The following is a 16,333-nucleotide window of genomic DNA, read 5'->3' as shown; positions in this document are numbered from 1 at the left end:
GGACTCATCACACCCGAGTCAAGAAAGTGCCACCCCCTCCAAAGTCATGGGCCATAGTCCCGGGGGAAACCCTACCAAATTAAATCTAAGAAAAATTTAACTCTTTTCATCTATTCTATTACTCTTTTTTCTTTCCTCGTTCTATTGCTGACCATCTAGTTATTAACATAACCAAGTCAATTTTGCCTCAAACTACTGTATTTAATGCTTGCCTTGTTAGTATCTATGAGGACTTGCCAAGTCAAAGACAGCTTTCTACTTCAGAAAAGTACTTCTGTCCCTTCTGACTCTCCTCAGACTGGGCATTAGTAAACTAGGACCATTTAATCCAGGGAGATTTCAATAAAGACCCCAGTGCCAACCAGGATTCTTGCCCCCCAATATAGAGCTTACATGCCATAGTTGATCCAACGTTCTGTGGACCACTAAAGAGCAAGGATGGACTGCCCCAACCAGTTTCTGTAGTTTCCTAAAACCATACATTCATTTTACTAGAAGATCATAGAAGTTAAAGACTTAAAATAAACTTTAGCAATTAAGACAGGATACCAAGATGCAAATGCATGGTTAAAATAGATCAAATATTCCATCTGCATGTTAAACAAGAGCAATTGTTATGCTTGTGCACATGGCAGGCCAGAGGCCCAGACTGTCCCCTTTCCACTAAGGTGGTCCTCCAGTCAACCAGGTGTGGGCTGCATGGTAGCTCTTTTCCAGGATTCTACAGGCTGGAGTAATAAGTCGTGCCAAGCTCTCTCTGCCATATCCCAAAGTCTGGCACCCTGCAGGTCAGCCCCCAAGGGCCATCCAGCTTCTGTCTCCCAACACTAAGTTCACTTCGTGTCTCTCACGACAGGGAGGAAACTTAGTATCCCTTGGAGACCTGAAAGGATGCAGTGAGCTTAAGAATTTTCAAGAGCTTATCAATCAGTCAGCCCTTGTTCACCCCTGAGCGGATGTGTGGTGGTATTGTGGTGGACCTTTACTGGGCACTCTGCCGAATAAGTGGAGTGGCACTTGTACTTTAGTCCAATTGGTTATCCCTTTCACCCTGGCATTTCATCAACCAGAAGGAAAAAAAATAAGACATCGTAAAGCGAGAGAAGCCCCTTATAAGTCTTTCGACTCTCACGTCTATTTAGACGCAACTGGAGTCCCACGAGGAATACCAGATCAATTTAAAGCTTGAAATCAAATAGCTGCAGGATTTGAGTCAATATTTGAGTAGGTGACAGTTAATAAAAATGTAGATTAGATACACTACATCTATTACAACCAACAGAAATAAGCTTTTCATGAGTTAAAAGAAAAACTCATGTCGGTCCCAGCCCTGAGGCTACCTGACCTGACAAAACTCTTTACACACTACAGGTCAGAAAGAGAAAAAAATGGCAGCTGGAGTTTTAATGCAGACTGTGGGGCCCTGGCCAAGGCCAGTGGCCTATCTCTCAAAACAACTAGATAGGATTTCCAAAGGCTGGCCCCCAGGTAACGGCCCTAGCAGCAACGGCCCTGTTAGCACAAGAAGCAAATAAACTAACCCTTAGACAAAACCTGAATATAAAGGCCCCCCATGCTGTGGTAACTTTAATGACTATCAAAGGACATCATCAGATAACAAATGCTAGATTAACCAAGTACCAAAGCTTGCTATGTGACAATCCCCACATAACCACTGAAGTTTGCAATACCCTAAACCCCACCACCTTGCTCCCGGTATCAGAGATCCCAGTTAAACATAACTGTGTAGAAGTGTTGGACTCAGTTTATTCTAGCAGGCCCAAGCTCCGAAACCATCCTGAAATATCAGTAGACTGTGAGCAGTACGTGGACAGGAGCAGCTTCGCCAACCCCTGCAAAGCGACTCTGAAGACGAAGACAAACCCTGCTCCAGTCACACCCGGAAGCTGACTGGTCCATGCACAGCCAAAGCATGAGAAAACTCATTGCGGGACTCATTTTCCTTAAAATTTGGACTTTTATAGTAAGGACTTCAACTGACCTTCCTCAGACTGAGGACTGTTCCCAGTGTATACATCAAGTCACTGAGGCAGGACAAAAGTTTGCTATGGTCCTATTATTTTATGGTTATTTTAAGTGTACTGGAACTCTAAAAAGAACTTGTTTGTATAATGTTATTCTATACAGGGTATGTAGCCCACGAAATGACCAACCTGATGTGTGTTATGCCCCATCTGAGCCTCCCATGACCAGAGTTTTTTAAAAATAAGATTAAGGACTGAGGACTGGTGGAGGCTCATAAATGATACGAGTAAAGTGTTAGCCAAAACAGAAGAAAAAGAGGTGCCCAAACAAGTCACCTTAAAATTTGATGCCTGTGCTGTCATTAATAGTAATAAGTTAGGAATAAGGTGTAGTTCTCTTAATTAGAACTAAGAGGCTATATGGCAGAAAATAAGTACATCTGTCATAAATTAGGACTGTGTGGAAATAAATGTAAATACTGGTCTTGTGTCATTTAGGCCACTTAGATTAAAAAAAAAAATGAAAAGGATCCAGTCCACCTTCAGAAAGGAAAAAATGACCCTTCCTGTACTAAAGGACAATGTAACCCCTTAGAGCTAGTAATAACCAATCCCCTTGATCCTCGCTGGAAAAAAGAGGAGCGTGCGACCTTAGGAATTGATGGGGCTGGACTGAATCCTCAAGTAAATATCTTGGTTCGAGGAGAAGTTTATAAACGCTTTCCTGAGCTAGTGTTTCAAACTTTCTATGATGAACTAAATGTGCCAGTACCAGAAATTCCAGGAAAAACAAGAAATTTGTTTTTGCAATTAGCTGAGCATGGAGCCCAGTCTCTCAATGTCACTTCATGTTATGTATGTGGAGGAACTGTAATAGGAGATCAACGGCCATGGGAAGCCCAATAATGAGTACTTACAGATCCAGTTCCTGATGAATTCCCAGCTCAAAAGAATCACCCTGATAATTTCTAGGTCCTAAAAGCCTCAATTATTGGACAATATTGCATAGCTAGAGAAAGAAAAGAATTCACTCACCCTGTAGGATGACTTAGTTGTCTGAAACAGAAACTGTATAATGGTACCACAGAAACAGTCACTTGGTGGAGTTCAAATCACACAGAGAGAAATCCATTTAGTAAATTCCCAAAGTTGCAAACTGTGTGGACCCACCCGGAGTCCCACCAGGACTGGACAGCCCCCACTAGATTATACTAGATATGTAGGCTTACAGCTTATGCCAAATTACCTGACCAGTAGGCAGGTAGTTGTGTTATTGACACTATTAAACCATCTTTCTTCCTACTGCCCATAAAAACAGGCAAACTCCTAGGTTTCCCTGTCTATGCTTCCCACGAAAAGAGAAGCATAGCTATAGGAAATTGAAAAAATGATAAATGGCCCTCTGAGAGAATCATACAATATTATAGGCCTGCTACTTAGGCACAAGACGGCTCATGAGGATACCAGACCCCCATTTACATGATCAACCAAATCATACGGTTACAAGCTGTCTTAAAAATAATCACTAATAAAATTGGCAGAGCCTTGACTATTCTGGCCCGGCAAGAAGATCAGATGAGAAATGCTATCTATCAAAATAGATTAGCTCTTGACTACTTGCTAGCAGCTGAAGGAGAGGTCTGTAGAAAATTTAACCTTACTCATTGCTGCCTACACATAGATAATCAAGGGCAAGTAGTTGAAGACACAGTTAGAGATATGACAAAATTGGCACATGTGCCCATGCAAGTGTGGCATGGATTTGATCCTGGGGTCATGTTTAGAAAATGGTTCCCAGTGCTAGGAGGATTTAAAACTCTTACAATAAGAGTTATAATAGTAATAGGAACCTGCTTACTGCTCCCTTGTTTGCTATCTGTACTTCTTCAAACGATAAAAAGCTTCATTGCTACCTTAGTTCACCAAAATGCTTCAGCACAAGTGTACTATATGAATCACTATCGATCTGTCTTGCAAGAAGACATACGTAGTAAAAATGAAAGTGAGAACTCCCACTATTGAGTGAGAGTCTCAAAGGCGGGGAGTAAAGGAGGAGACCATCCTTCATATTGTCTTAGGCCCAATTTCTGCCTCCAAAGAAAGAAAAAGTAAAAACTAAAAGGCAGAAATGAAATCCACAAGCGGACAGCCCAGTCCCACACCCTAGGCCTGGTAGTTAAAGATCAACCCCTGACCTAATCCGTTATGTTATCTATAGATTACAGACATTGCATAGAAAAGCACTGTGAAAATCCCTATCCTGTTTTGTTCCGATCTAATTACCAGTGCATGCAGCCCCAGTCACGTACCCCTGCTTGCTCAATCGATCACGACCCTCTCATGCTCACCCCCTTAGAGTTGTGAGCTCTTAAAATGGACAGGAATTGCTCACTCGGGGAGCTCGGCTCTTGAAACAGGAGTCTTGCTGATGCCGCTGGCCGAATAAACACCCTCTTTCTTTAACTCAGTGTCTGAGGAGTTTTGTCTGAGGCTCATCCTGCTACATTGACACCCAAGGGGTGAAGGGGCTCCTTATAGCTGCTGGGTAGGGAAAGCAATTCTGACTCTGTACTAGGCTTCCACTGTTACCATCTTGGCTGGGACAATTGGGAGTCCCTTGCTACTTCTCCCACATGACCTTTACTGATAACATGGGGGTAGTGGCGATGGTAGACCCATTACTGCAGGGCAGTGATGAAAGTCTTCGCTCTCTACTCAGCCTCTTCTGGGACAGTACCCGAGAGCAGGGAGAGAGAGGGGGTGCTTCATTACTGCTGGGGAGAGGGTAAAGTCCACTCAATCTCTGTAAGCATGGCTGGAGATAGCTGGAGTAGAGTAGAGGAGTTACTGTCTAAAGGTTTCTTTTAGAAAGTATTAAAGACCAGAGGCCAGTTGCGGTGACTCGTGCCTATAATCCCAGCATTTTGGAAGGCCAAGGTGGGTGGATCACCTGAGGTTAGGAGTTTGAGACCAGCCTGGCCAATATGGTGAAACCCCCTCTCTACTAAAAATACAAAAATTTGCTGGGAGCTGTGGCGGGCACCTGTATTTCCAGCTACTTGGGCGGCTGAGGCAGGAGAATTGCTTGAACCCAGGAGACGGAGGTTGCAGTGAGCCGAGATTGAGCCACTGCACCCCAGCCTGGGTGGCAGAGTGAGACTCTGTCTCAAAAAATATATAATAATAATAAAGAAAGAAAGTACTGAAGACCAGAATATACTACCTCAAAATGACTGTAGGGGACCCAAAATATACCATCCCTAAAGATGCCTCTTGGGCAAAAAGATTATTTTAAACCGAGTATTTTGAGAAACTGGAGACACAGGAGAAGCTCTAAAAATGGAGAAGTTCCCTTTTAAAGGGAAATTCACATCTATAAAGGAATTTCCATTTGAATGGGTGTTTTCCTCTCTGTACCATGAAGGATGACTCTAAATCACCAGGGATTCTATTATTAATGCAAAGGGCACAAACGTAAATCTGCATAAGAAACTTTTGTCTTATATACAGTGGTTACCTCCCATTACTGACTTCTTTTCTTTGTTTTAGTTGAAGTATTTAGTATTTAAGTCTGAACTCAGAAGCCACTTCTTTGAGATTTATTCATTTCTCTGGGTATCTCCCATGTACATATGAAATATAATGTTAATAAATTTATATATTTTTCTTGTTAATCTGTCTTTTGTATACAAGGTAGGGAGAAGACTATTTTTTCCTACTCTATGAAACACTGCTCCTTTCCTGGTCTTTGGGCTAGAGAGAGTAGGCTTTTGTTGGGGCCTTTAAAAGTCTCTACCTTCGGTATTTCTGGGTTGCTGGCTCCACACCTAGGATATATGTGATAAAAAGAAAACCTAGGGAACTCACCACTGTGTTTATTGCTTGGGTCCCAAAGTCCCTACATAGCCTGCTTTCTATTCTCTACCTTGTATAGTCTTCTTAATGTTGTTTTATAGATAATATCCAGGGTTTTTTTGTACTTAGCAGGAGAAATAGTGGAAAGTCCCTTTACTCTATCTTCCAGGAAGCAGAAATCCCAGGAGGAAAATGGAATCTGTAACTAAAGAATGCTTTATAAAATCCATTCTACAACACAAAAAGAAAATGGCAAAGAGCAACAACGGGCTAGGAGGGACAAACAAACCTGTAAAGAGAAGTAAAATGATCTTATCAAAGTATATGTGGAGAATTTTACATATATTTGCCAGAATTTCAAATGTTGATTCCATTGGGTCTCAAGTAATTTCCAAAGGTAGACTGGCTCTAACTTTTGATGTAATCAACATCTGAAAATCAATGAGGGGAAGTAATTAAACGGAAGCTACAGAGTGACTCTAGGACAGAACCAAAATGAGAGTTGAGGGTTTCTGACTTCTTGTCAGTATCATTTTCACCAGTAGGCATCTGTTCCATAATATTGTCAGAGGCCTTTGAACCAGAGAGACTTCATTTTGAGTGTGGGCTAGGAAAATGAGGCTGAAACTTGCTGGACTGTAGTCTCAGAAAGTAAGGCACTCCGAGCCTCTAGATGTTTAAAGTTAAGGGAACAAATTAATAATGTTTACTAAAACAGACTCAGACTTGGGAGTGTCCAGATATCCTGATATCTGGAGAACAAAGGCATTCCTAATTTTGCTTCAAAGATAGTAATATCGATTCTTGGGCTGGGTGCGGTGGCTCACGCCTCTAATCCCAGCACTTTGGGAGGCTGAGATGGGTGGATCACGAGGTCAGGAGTTTGAGACCAGCCTGGCCAGCATGGTGAAACTCCGTCTCTAAAAAAAATACAAAAATTAGCTGGGCACAGTGGTGCTTGCCTGTAGTCCTAGCTACTCGGGAGGCTGAGGCAGGAGAATCACTTGAACCTGGGAAGCGGAGGTTGCAGTAAACCGAGATTATGCCACTGCACTCCAGCCTGGGTGACAGAGTGAGACTCTATCTCAAAATAATAATAATAATAATAATAATATCGATTCTTGCAAAATATAGTAATTAAGAAAATTAATCCTTTATCACAAACTTGTAGCACAACACATCTCCCTATATATACAAGCATTGTACCTGGGGTGGGTATCCCTTATTTTCAGGAGTATCCTACTCTGTCTATGGAGGAGCTATTCTTTCACCACTTTACTCACTTAATAAACTTGGTTTTGCTTTGCACTGCAGACTCACCCTGAATTCTTTCTTGCACGAGATCCAAGAACCCTCTCTTAGGGTGTGGATCGGGACCCCTTTCCTGTAACAATATGGTGGAGAGATGAGGAGTTGGACCAAATGGTCTTTAAGGGATATTTCCAACTTCAACCTCTGGCAATTTCCATGACTGTCCTTAGCCCTTGCTTCCCCTCTTCCTATCTCATCTTTTTTAACCACTATGCTAAGGCTATATTAAAGAGTGGAAATTGGGGGGAAAATGGAAGGGGGAAAAATCTATCAATAGGATAAATATACTGAATTTTGTATTTGTGAGGACTGCTTCTTGTTACATATTTAGAAAAATACCTCCCATACGAACTGCAGCTGTACAATTGAACAGGCAGGGCTGTTAACTTGTTTCTAGTTCATTACGCATGTGACCTTATGGCATTCTTAATACAGCTGAGTATGGAAAACTTTATTCAGGAGTCCTGCTGTTATCATTAACTAGGGCAATAGCAGCAGCTATGGTGAAAGGAAATGCAGACGGGCGCGGTGGCTCAAGCCTGTAATCCCAGCACTTTGGGAGGCCGAGACGGGCGGATCACGAGGTCAGGAGATCGAGACCATCCTGGCTAACACGGTGAAACCCCGTCTCTACTAAAATACACAAACCTAGCCGGGCGAGGTGGCGGGCGCCTGTAGTCCCAGCTACTCGGGTGGCTGAGGCAGGAGAATGGCGTGAACCCGGGAGGCGGAGCTTGCAGTGAGCCGAGATCTGGCCACCGCACTCCAGCCTGGGCGACAGAGCAAGACTCTGTCTCAAAAAAAAAAAAAAAAAAAAAAAAGAAAGGAAATGCAATACAGCGGCAGAATGCCTGGGCTTCAACACTACATACTAGTTGTATAACTTTGGGCAATCATGTAACCTCTTTGTACCTCAGTTGCTTCATTTAAAAGGGGGACAATAGCAATACTAAACCTTATTAGTTCTTTTGAGGATCACAGGTAAAAGCTTAGAAAGTGCCATTAGCGACTGCTGCAACTAATTGTTACATCATTCATTGGAGGTCTGTTATAAATAAAATACCAGATAGAAGCTTTGCATATTTTATCACATTTAACGCTAGAATAACATTTGAAGTATGGGGTATTGTTATCCCCACCTTATAGATTAAGAAACTAGGACTACTTTATTATGAAAGTCATTTATAAATATAGTATAGAACAGTATGATCTAAAACGATAAATTATATTTTAAAACAACTTTTGAAGCCAAAAAGTAGTCACAAAAACATTTCCTAGCATATTCATACAATACAATCAGCAAAGCACCCAGTATTAAAATACATTACCATGACAACTATTTATTACTTCTATGATTTAAAATCTCCCAAAACATTTAAACAAGGAAAATAAAAACAACCTGTTAACTCTATAAGAGTATTAGGCTTTGTGTCCTTCTGCTGTTTTTTGTAAAGTACTCCCACTGAGCTAACAGGCATACCCAGGATTCCTGTAGGGACTCCGTATATACTATGTACTATGTGCAGAAGAAGTGTTTCTCACCATCCTGCAGCTAGAGTGAAGAATCAGAAACGTATGATAAAATTAAAATGATGAGGCTTTTCTGTCTAATTTCTCATGTAAAAATTCCCTCATTCTATTTCTAATTTTATTTATTTCTAGTTTTAAACTTTTGGAAGAGAAAAATAAAAAACTAGTAAATAATTCCTTGCTTGATATTTGTCCACTGTCAGAGAGTATTGTGTAAACACTTTGCGATACAAGAATAAACACATACATTTTAAAATCTGTGCTTACCAAGGCAGAATGGTTCTAATACATTCAATGGCGAAAATTCATTCTCCAGGTTCATTAATTGAAGGCACCTTCTGATTAGCAAGGACTTGATTTTCTCAGGACACGGTTTCAATAATAAGTAGCCAGTAACATAGAGAACATATCGAAACCAGCACAAAAGTGGAGTGGCAATTCTGCCATTGGGTGACTCAGACATTCGTTCAATTGTTGGAAACAGCAGAAAGGCGCGAAGTACCTACAATAAAGAAGCATACTTTGATGAGAGTTTTTCTTAAGGGATAGGTCCATTACTTATTGTTTCTTCTGTACAGTAATGACAAATGACTGGGTTTTAGAATGACTAGAGATCTGTTCAGACTGAGAAGAACCACCACTCACAACCCTCTCAGCCCATAACTAGGCAAAATCACAGCTCACTGCAGCCTTGACGTCCTGAGTGCAAGTGATCCTCCCACCTCGGCCTCCCAAGTAACTGGGACTACAGGTGTGCCCCACCATTCCTGGTTCATTTTTTATATTTTTATAGAGACAGGGTCTCCCTATGTTGCCCAGGCTGGTCTTGAACTCCTGGGATCAAATGATCCCCCTGCCTTGGCCTCCCAAAGTGCTGGGATTACACACATGACCCACCATGTCCAGGCCCCCTCATTTCTTTTTAATGCTAAAAAATATTCTATCATCTGAATGTACCATAGTGTATTTATTCATTCACCTACTGAAGGAAATACTGGTTGCTTGTCAGTTTTGGCAATTATGAATAAAGCTGCTATAAATGTCCATGTGCACTAAGTTTTCAACTTCTTTGGGTAGATATCTAAGAGCACAATTGCTGGAACACATGGTAAGAATATGTTTAGTTTTGTGTGAAATCACCAAATTGTCTTCCAGGTGGTTGGACTATTTTGATTCCCACCAGTAATGAATGAGAGGTGCTCCATATCCTGCTGTTTGTTTCTATATCCTTTTCAGTATTTATTGTCAGTGTTCTGAATTGTGGCCATTCTAACAGGTATGGCGTTATCTCATTGTCTTTTTAATTTACATTTCCTTGATGCCATATGATGTGGAACATCTTCTCATGTTTATTTGTCATCTGTATACCTTCTTTGGTGAGGTGTCTGTTAAGGTTTTTGACCCATTTTTAAATAGGTTTTATATTTTCTTGAGTTTTCTGAGTTCCTTGTATATTTTGGATTTGTCTTTTATCAGATATGTCTTTTCAAATATTTTCTCTCAGTCTATGACTTATCTTTTTATTCTCTTGACCCTGCTTTCTGTAGAAGCTTTTAATTTTAATGAAGTTCAGCTTATCTGTTATTTCTTTCATTGATTGTACCTTTGGTTTGTATCTAAAAAGTCATCATCATATCCAAGGTCATCTAGGTTTTCTCCTATGTTATCTTCTAGTCATTTTATAGTTGTGTTTCATATTTAGATCTATAATCCACGTTGAGTTAGTTTTTGTGATAAGTATAAGGTCTGTGTCCAGATTCATTTTCTTGCATGTGGATGTTCAGTTGTTCCAGTATCATTTGTTATAAAGACTGTTTTTGCTATACTTACTATGCTGTGCAGTATGTCCCAAAGGAAAAAACTGTATTCCTCCTAATTGAGGCTTCGTACCCTCTGACCATCCTCCCCTCCTTCTCCCACTGCCCACCACCCCAGACTCTAGTAACCACCATTCTACTCCCTGCTCTGTAAGTTCTATTGTTTCAGATTCCACATATAAGTGAGGACATGTGGTATTTGTCTTCCTGTGTCTGGTTTATTTCCCTTAACATAATATTCTCCAGCTCCATCTACATTGTTGCACATGACAAAACTTCTTTTTAAGGCTGAGTAGTATTCCATTGTGCACACACACATTTTCTTTATCCATTCATCTGCTGATGGACACTTAGGTTGATCCTGTTAACTTTGCTATTGTGAAGGGTGTTCCAATGGACACGGAGTACATGCATCTTTGATATATTATTTTATGGCATGATCCTGGCTCATTGCAGCATCTCATAAATTTTGATAAGTTCTGTTTTCATTTTCATTTAGTTCAAAATTATTTCTTAATTTATCTGAAATTTCTTTTCTAATCCATGTTTAATCTCCATGTATTTTGGGACTTTCCAGTTATCTTTCCTTTATTGGTTTCTAAATTCCACTGTGGTCTGAGAGCAGGCATGATATAATTTCTATTCTAAATTTGTTAATGTGTGCTTTACGGACCATAATGTGGTCTATCTTGGTGAATGTTCCATGTGATCTTGAGAAGAATGTGTATTCTGCTCTCGTTGGATGAAGTAGTCTATAGATGTCAATTATACAAGTTGATTGATGGTGTTGTTGGATTCAACTATGTCTTTACCCATTTACTGCCTGCTGGATCTGTCCATTTCTGATAAAGGGGTGTTAAAATCTCCAACTATGATAGTGGATGCATGTATTTATGCTCATAGTTCTATCAGTTTTTGCCTCACATAGTTTTATGCTTTGCTGCTAGGCACATGCATGTAAAGGACTGTTATGTCTTCTTGGAGGACTGACCTCTTTATCATTATGTAATGACCTTTTTTATCCCAGATAACTTTCTTTGCTTTGAAAGTCTGCCTTGTCTGAAATGTAGCTACTCCTGTTTTCTTTTGATTAGTGTTAGCTTGGTATATTTTTCTCCATCCATTTACTTTTCATCTACATGTATCTTTATATTTAAAGTGGGTGTCTTCTAAACAACATATAGTTGAATCTTGTTTTTTTGATCCACTCTAACAATCTTTTAATTAGTGCTTTTCTTTTTCTTTTCTTTTCTTTTTTTTTTTTGAGACAGGATCTCACTCTGTCACTGCAGCCTTGACCTCCCAGGCTCGAGGAGATCCTCCCACCTCAGCCTTCTGAGTAGCTGGGACTATAGGCACACACCACCATGCCTGGCTAATTTTTCAAATTTTTTGTAGAGCTGGTCTCTCTCCCTATGTTGCGCAGGCTGGTCTCGAACTCCTGGGCCCAAGTGATCTTCCTTTCTCAGCCTCCCAAAGTGCTGGGATTATAGGTGTGAGCCACCACGCCAGGTCTATTTGGTGCATTTAGACCACTGATGTTTAAAGTTATTGGTAAATTAATATCAACTATATTTGTCAGTATTTTCTCTGTTGTTCTTGTTCCTATTTTCACCTTCCACATATTTTCTGCCTTTTGTGGTTTTAACTGAGCATTTTATATGATTCAATTTTCTCTCCTTTCTTGGCATGTCAGTTATACTTAAAAAAACAACAACAACAAAAAAAACTTCCAGTGATTGCCCTAGGGTTTGCAATATCCATTTACAACTAGTCCAAGTTCACTTTTAAATAACACTACACCACTTTACAAATAGTGTATCTTACAAAAACAATATAATCCTAAGTCTTCCCTCCTGCTCTTTGTGTTGTTGCATTCATTTCACTTATATGTAGGCATACATATAACATATAAACATACATAATCAAAAGCACTGTTGCTATTATTATTTTGAACAAACTTATCAGTTAGATAAATTAAGAATAAGAAAATAAACATTTTATCTTTGTTTATTTCCCCTTTGATGCTCTTCTTTTCTTTATGAAGATCTGAGTTTCAAGCCCCTATTATTTTCTTTCTGAGTCTCCTGGATCTGAACTTTGATATTTGACATTAATTTAAGAAATATCTCTGTCATTAATGTTTGAAATATTTCTTGTTTCTTTCTCTCTTTCTTTTCCATCTAGTATTCCCCTTACGCATATGTTTCACCTTTTGTAGTTGTCCTGCAGTCCTTATTCTTTTTTTTTTCTTTTCCCAGCCTTTTTCTTTGCTTTTCAGTTTGGGGGAGATATTCTTAGGCTCAGAGACTCTTTCTTCAGCCACTTTCAATCTACTGATAAGCCCATCAAAGGCATTCTTTATTTTACAGTGTTTTTACTCTCTAGTATTTCTCTTTGCTTTCTCCTTAGGATTTCCATCTCTCTTCTTACATTGTCTACCTATTCTTGAATGATGCCTTCTTTATCTGTTATAGCCATTAGTATATTAATCATAGCGGATTTAAATTCCTCATCTGATAATTCCAGAATCCCTACCTGTCTGGGTCTGAAGCTTGCTCTATTCTCCTCAGATTGTTTTTCTTTTCTTTCTTTCATTTTTTTTTTTTTTCCTTTTGGTATGCCTAGTAATTTTTTCTTGGTAGTTGGACATGATGTACCAGGTAAAAGGAACTTCTGTAAATCAGGTTTTAGTAATGCAGTAGTTAGGTGGGGAAAAGGGGAGGAGAGATATTCCATCATCCTATGATTAAGTCTCAGTCTTTTAGTAAGCATATGCCTCTGGTCTACAAACTTCTAAGTGTTTCCTCAGTATTCTTCTCCCCTCTTTGGCAGGACAGGATGGCTAGAGTTTTCTGGAGTTTAGTATTTCCCTTCTCTGATGCAGAAGGTTAGAGCTGACAAGAGTTAGGTATTTTCCTTCCCTTGGGTCAGGCTCTAATAATACCCCAGCAGGTCAGGATTTAGCTAACTAATTTCTCCTGGGGGCAGACCTTGTTAAGAAGAGCACAGTGCTCTGGCATATTTCAAAATGGTTCATTTCATCCTCCCCCTGCCAGAAGCACATAGGGATTTTTCTGCAATATTTACTTGGAGAATCTAATTTAGCTCATGTAGGTAAGTCTAACAAAATAGTAGGGTTTCCCCATGAGTGAGTCCCCCTGGAGTTTTAAACTTACAGAGTTGTTCATACTGAACCTCCTATAATTCATCAATTACAGCTCAGGTTTTTCTACCAAGGCACTGCTTCCTGTGGGGGTTTCTATTTGTGACTGCATGCTCTAGTAACTTGTGGCTCTCGGTATTTGCCAGTCTGTCTCTCTAGTCTTTTGGGGACAGTGGGTTTCCCTGTGTCCTCCCCTATCCTGGGTCCAATAAGGTTGATTTATCAGTTTGCTCAGCTTTTTACTTATTAGAGTTGGAAAGGCAACTTCTAAAGCTCCCTACATGTGGAACTGGAAACCAGAAGTCCTATTAACATTTTTGTATATGTCTTTTGGTGCATGTATGCATGTTTTCTGTTGGCTACATCACTTCAAAGTAGAAATACTGGGTCATATAGTAGGCATATATTCATCTTTAGTAGATAATTACAAAGAGTTTTCCAAAGTAGTTCTACCAATGCTCTTGCAACAATGTACAAGGTGTACAAAGATTTCTATTTCTCCATATCCTTGTCAACACTTGTTATATTTTGTTTTTCTAATAGACATCCTTACAGGTGTTAGGTGATACATCATTGTGGTTCTGATTTGCATTTCTCTGATAATTAGTGATGTTGAGCACCTTTTCATATACCTGTTGGTCATTTGTATTTTTTTTTTTGAAGAAATGTCTATTCAAGTCCTTTGCCCATTTTTAAATTGCTAAGATAGTAGAATAGATTTTAAGTGTTCTTACCACAAAAAAAGATAAGCATGTAAGGTACTGCATAAGTCACTTAGCTTGATTTAGTCATTCCACAATATATGCTTATTTCCAAACACCATATTGTACCAATCTATACACTTTCTATTTGTCAATTAAAAATATATATTAAAAATAAAATATAATTGAGGCTAACAACTAATCAAGTAAATGACTGAGCATAATATGTATATTAATTAGCCATAAGTGATTTATAATGATTATAACAATTTAAGCAATAAATAATAATTGAATCAGATATGTATAATGGTAGTAAGTCACAAGTCCTATGAGGGGGCAGATAAAATAATAAAAGAGGACTAGAAATTGCGAGGGGTGGTGGGATAGCTTTAAATAGGGTGTTTAGGAAAGGCTTTGATGAAAGGTGACATTTGTGCAAAGGCAGTTAGGGAGTAAGCTAAGAGATGATCAGAAAAATAAATTTTGTAGTGAGGGAAGAGCATGTGTAGAGGCCATAGAAAGCTAATGTGGTGTGTTTGAGTAAGAGCCAGGTGAACCATATTGTTGGAGCAGGGTACATGAAGAACAGAGCAGTTCAAGTCTTTATTAAAATGTCCTCAATGATTTAAAGGATATAAATGGCTAATTCAGTTAACACCCAACTAAAATGAGAATGTACCACACAGATTCCATACTGGTTATGTAACTCATAGTACATAAGGAACTTCAGATTGATCAAATCAGCTGGCAGAAACAGGAAACAATCCATTACTTTTATAAATGATCCTTTACTGTGACCCATGTTAAGCAAAACTGCATGTAAGGGAAACTCTAAAAATATATAAGCAACCACAGGGTAATATTTGGTTGATCTATATCAATAACAAATTGAGAATTAAAATGCACTCCGAAATAATGGGAATGGACCAAAACAATAAGGAAGTTCTAATATGTACACTGAATGCATCATTGCCTTATAAAAATATAAGAAGACCAAAGACTTTATCACAACTAATACTTAGTTGATGAGACTGGTTTTCCTCTCCTGCTTTTGGAGAACAATTATTACCTGCTAGGTGAAACTTTTCCTAGATATTATAATGATAATTTCAATGAAATTTATAGTCAAAATTTGATAGGATAAGTCACAGTAATAAAAATTTTTCATTCTTCATATTAGTAAAAAAAAAAAATATCGCCTAGGTCAAGGAAGTATGCCTAATTTGATAGCACAGCTGTGTGGTGACGGTTTCCAAATCTGTGTACATGACCAAACATTTTCTTATGTTACTATCTCATTAAAAAAAGAACTCCCATGTTAGCCAATTCATTCTATCCTAAGAAAACATTTTTGCATATTTCACATTCTCTTCTGCTATCTACCAGAATCAACTTTTGATAATGAAGCACAACCGTGTTTTCTTTAACAGTACAGGAAGGTAAATATGCACACTGGGACTTTTTATACTGGCTACATTTGCGGGGGTTAGAGGAAAGTATTTTCATGCTTATTTTTCTTGAATTTATTATTATTGTTGGTAATCATTTTTCAGAAAGGAAGCTAAGAAACAATTTGAGGTATGGCCACAAGGTAAGCAGTATGGTGCTCAGGTGTGGATTGTGTGCAATCTGCTTCATTAAATAGGCTTAAAAAAAACAGTAAATCTTAAAAATCCTTAAAAGACTTCATCCGTTTATATAGCTTATTACAGATGCATCCATTTTTCTGGGAGAGCAGCAGTGATGCCTATGTGTTATGACTAAGTGAAGCTGCGACAAATAGTACTTCAACATCTTCAAAAGAACATTATCACTGCCACTCTGGCTATTTGTTTATTAGTTTAACCCACCTGATTGATTTTGGGGAGGGGCTTCCCCCCGGTAAAAGAGGGAAAAAACAAAAAAAAAAAAAAAAAAAAAAAAAAATTTAGCTGGGCGTGGTGGCAGGTGCCTGTAATTCCAGCCACT

The 16,333-nt window shown here is 39.0% G+C and overlaps 1 protein-coding gene across 3 annotated transcripts in view; it reads right to left on the bottom strand.

Moving 5' to 3' along the window:
- LDAH (lipid droplet associated hydrolase) overlaps positions 1-16,333 on the bottom strand; it is a 152,669-nt gene that overhangs the window by 60,086 nt on the left and 76,250 nt on the right. For all 3 annotated transcript variants that reach the window (XR_001886510.1, XM_017876835.1, XM_017876836.1), the window contains one exon: positions 8,949-9,183. Coding sequence is in view for 2 of the 3 variants with exons in the window: in XM_017876835.1 (XP_017732324.1) it covers positions 8,949-9,183 (235 nt within the window). In the remaining variant the exon portion in view is untranslated. The remainder of the gene's footprint in view (positions 1-8,948; positions 9,184-16,333) is intronic.

This window comes from Rhinopithecus bieti, unplaced genomic scaffold, assembly GCF_001698545.2.
Source record: "Rhinopithecus bieti isolate Rb0 unplaced genomic scaffold, ASM169854v2 scaffold_7681, whole genome shotgun sequence".
NCBI lineage: Eukaryota > Metazoa > Chordata > Mammalia > Primates > Cercopithecidae > Rhinopithecus > Rhinopithecus bieti.
Note: the sequence above shows the minus strand (reverse complement) of the source record. Positions and strands in the feature narration are given on the sequence as shown.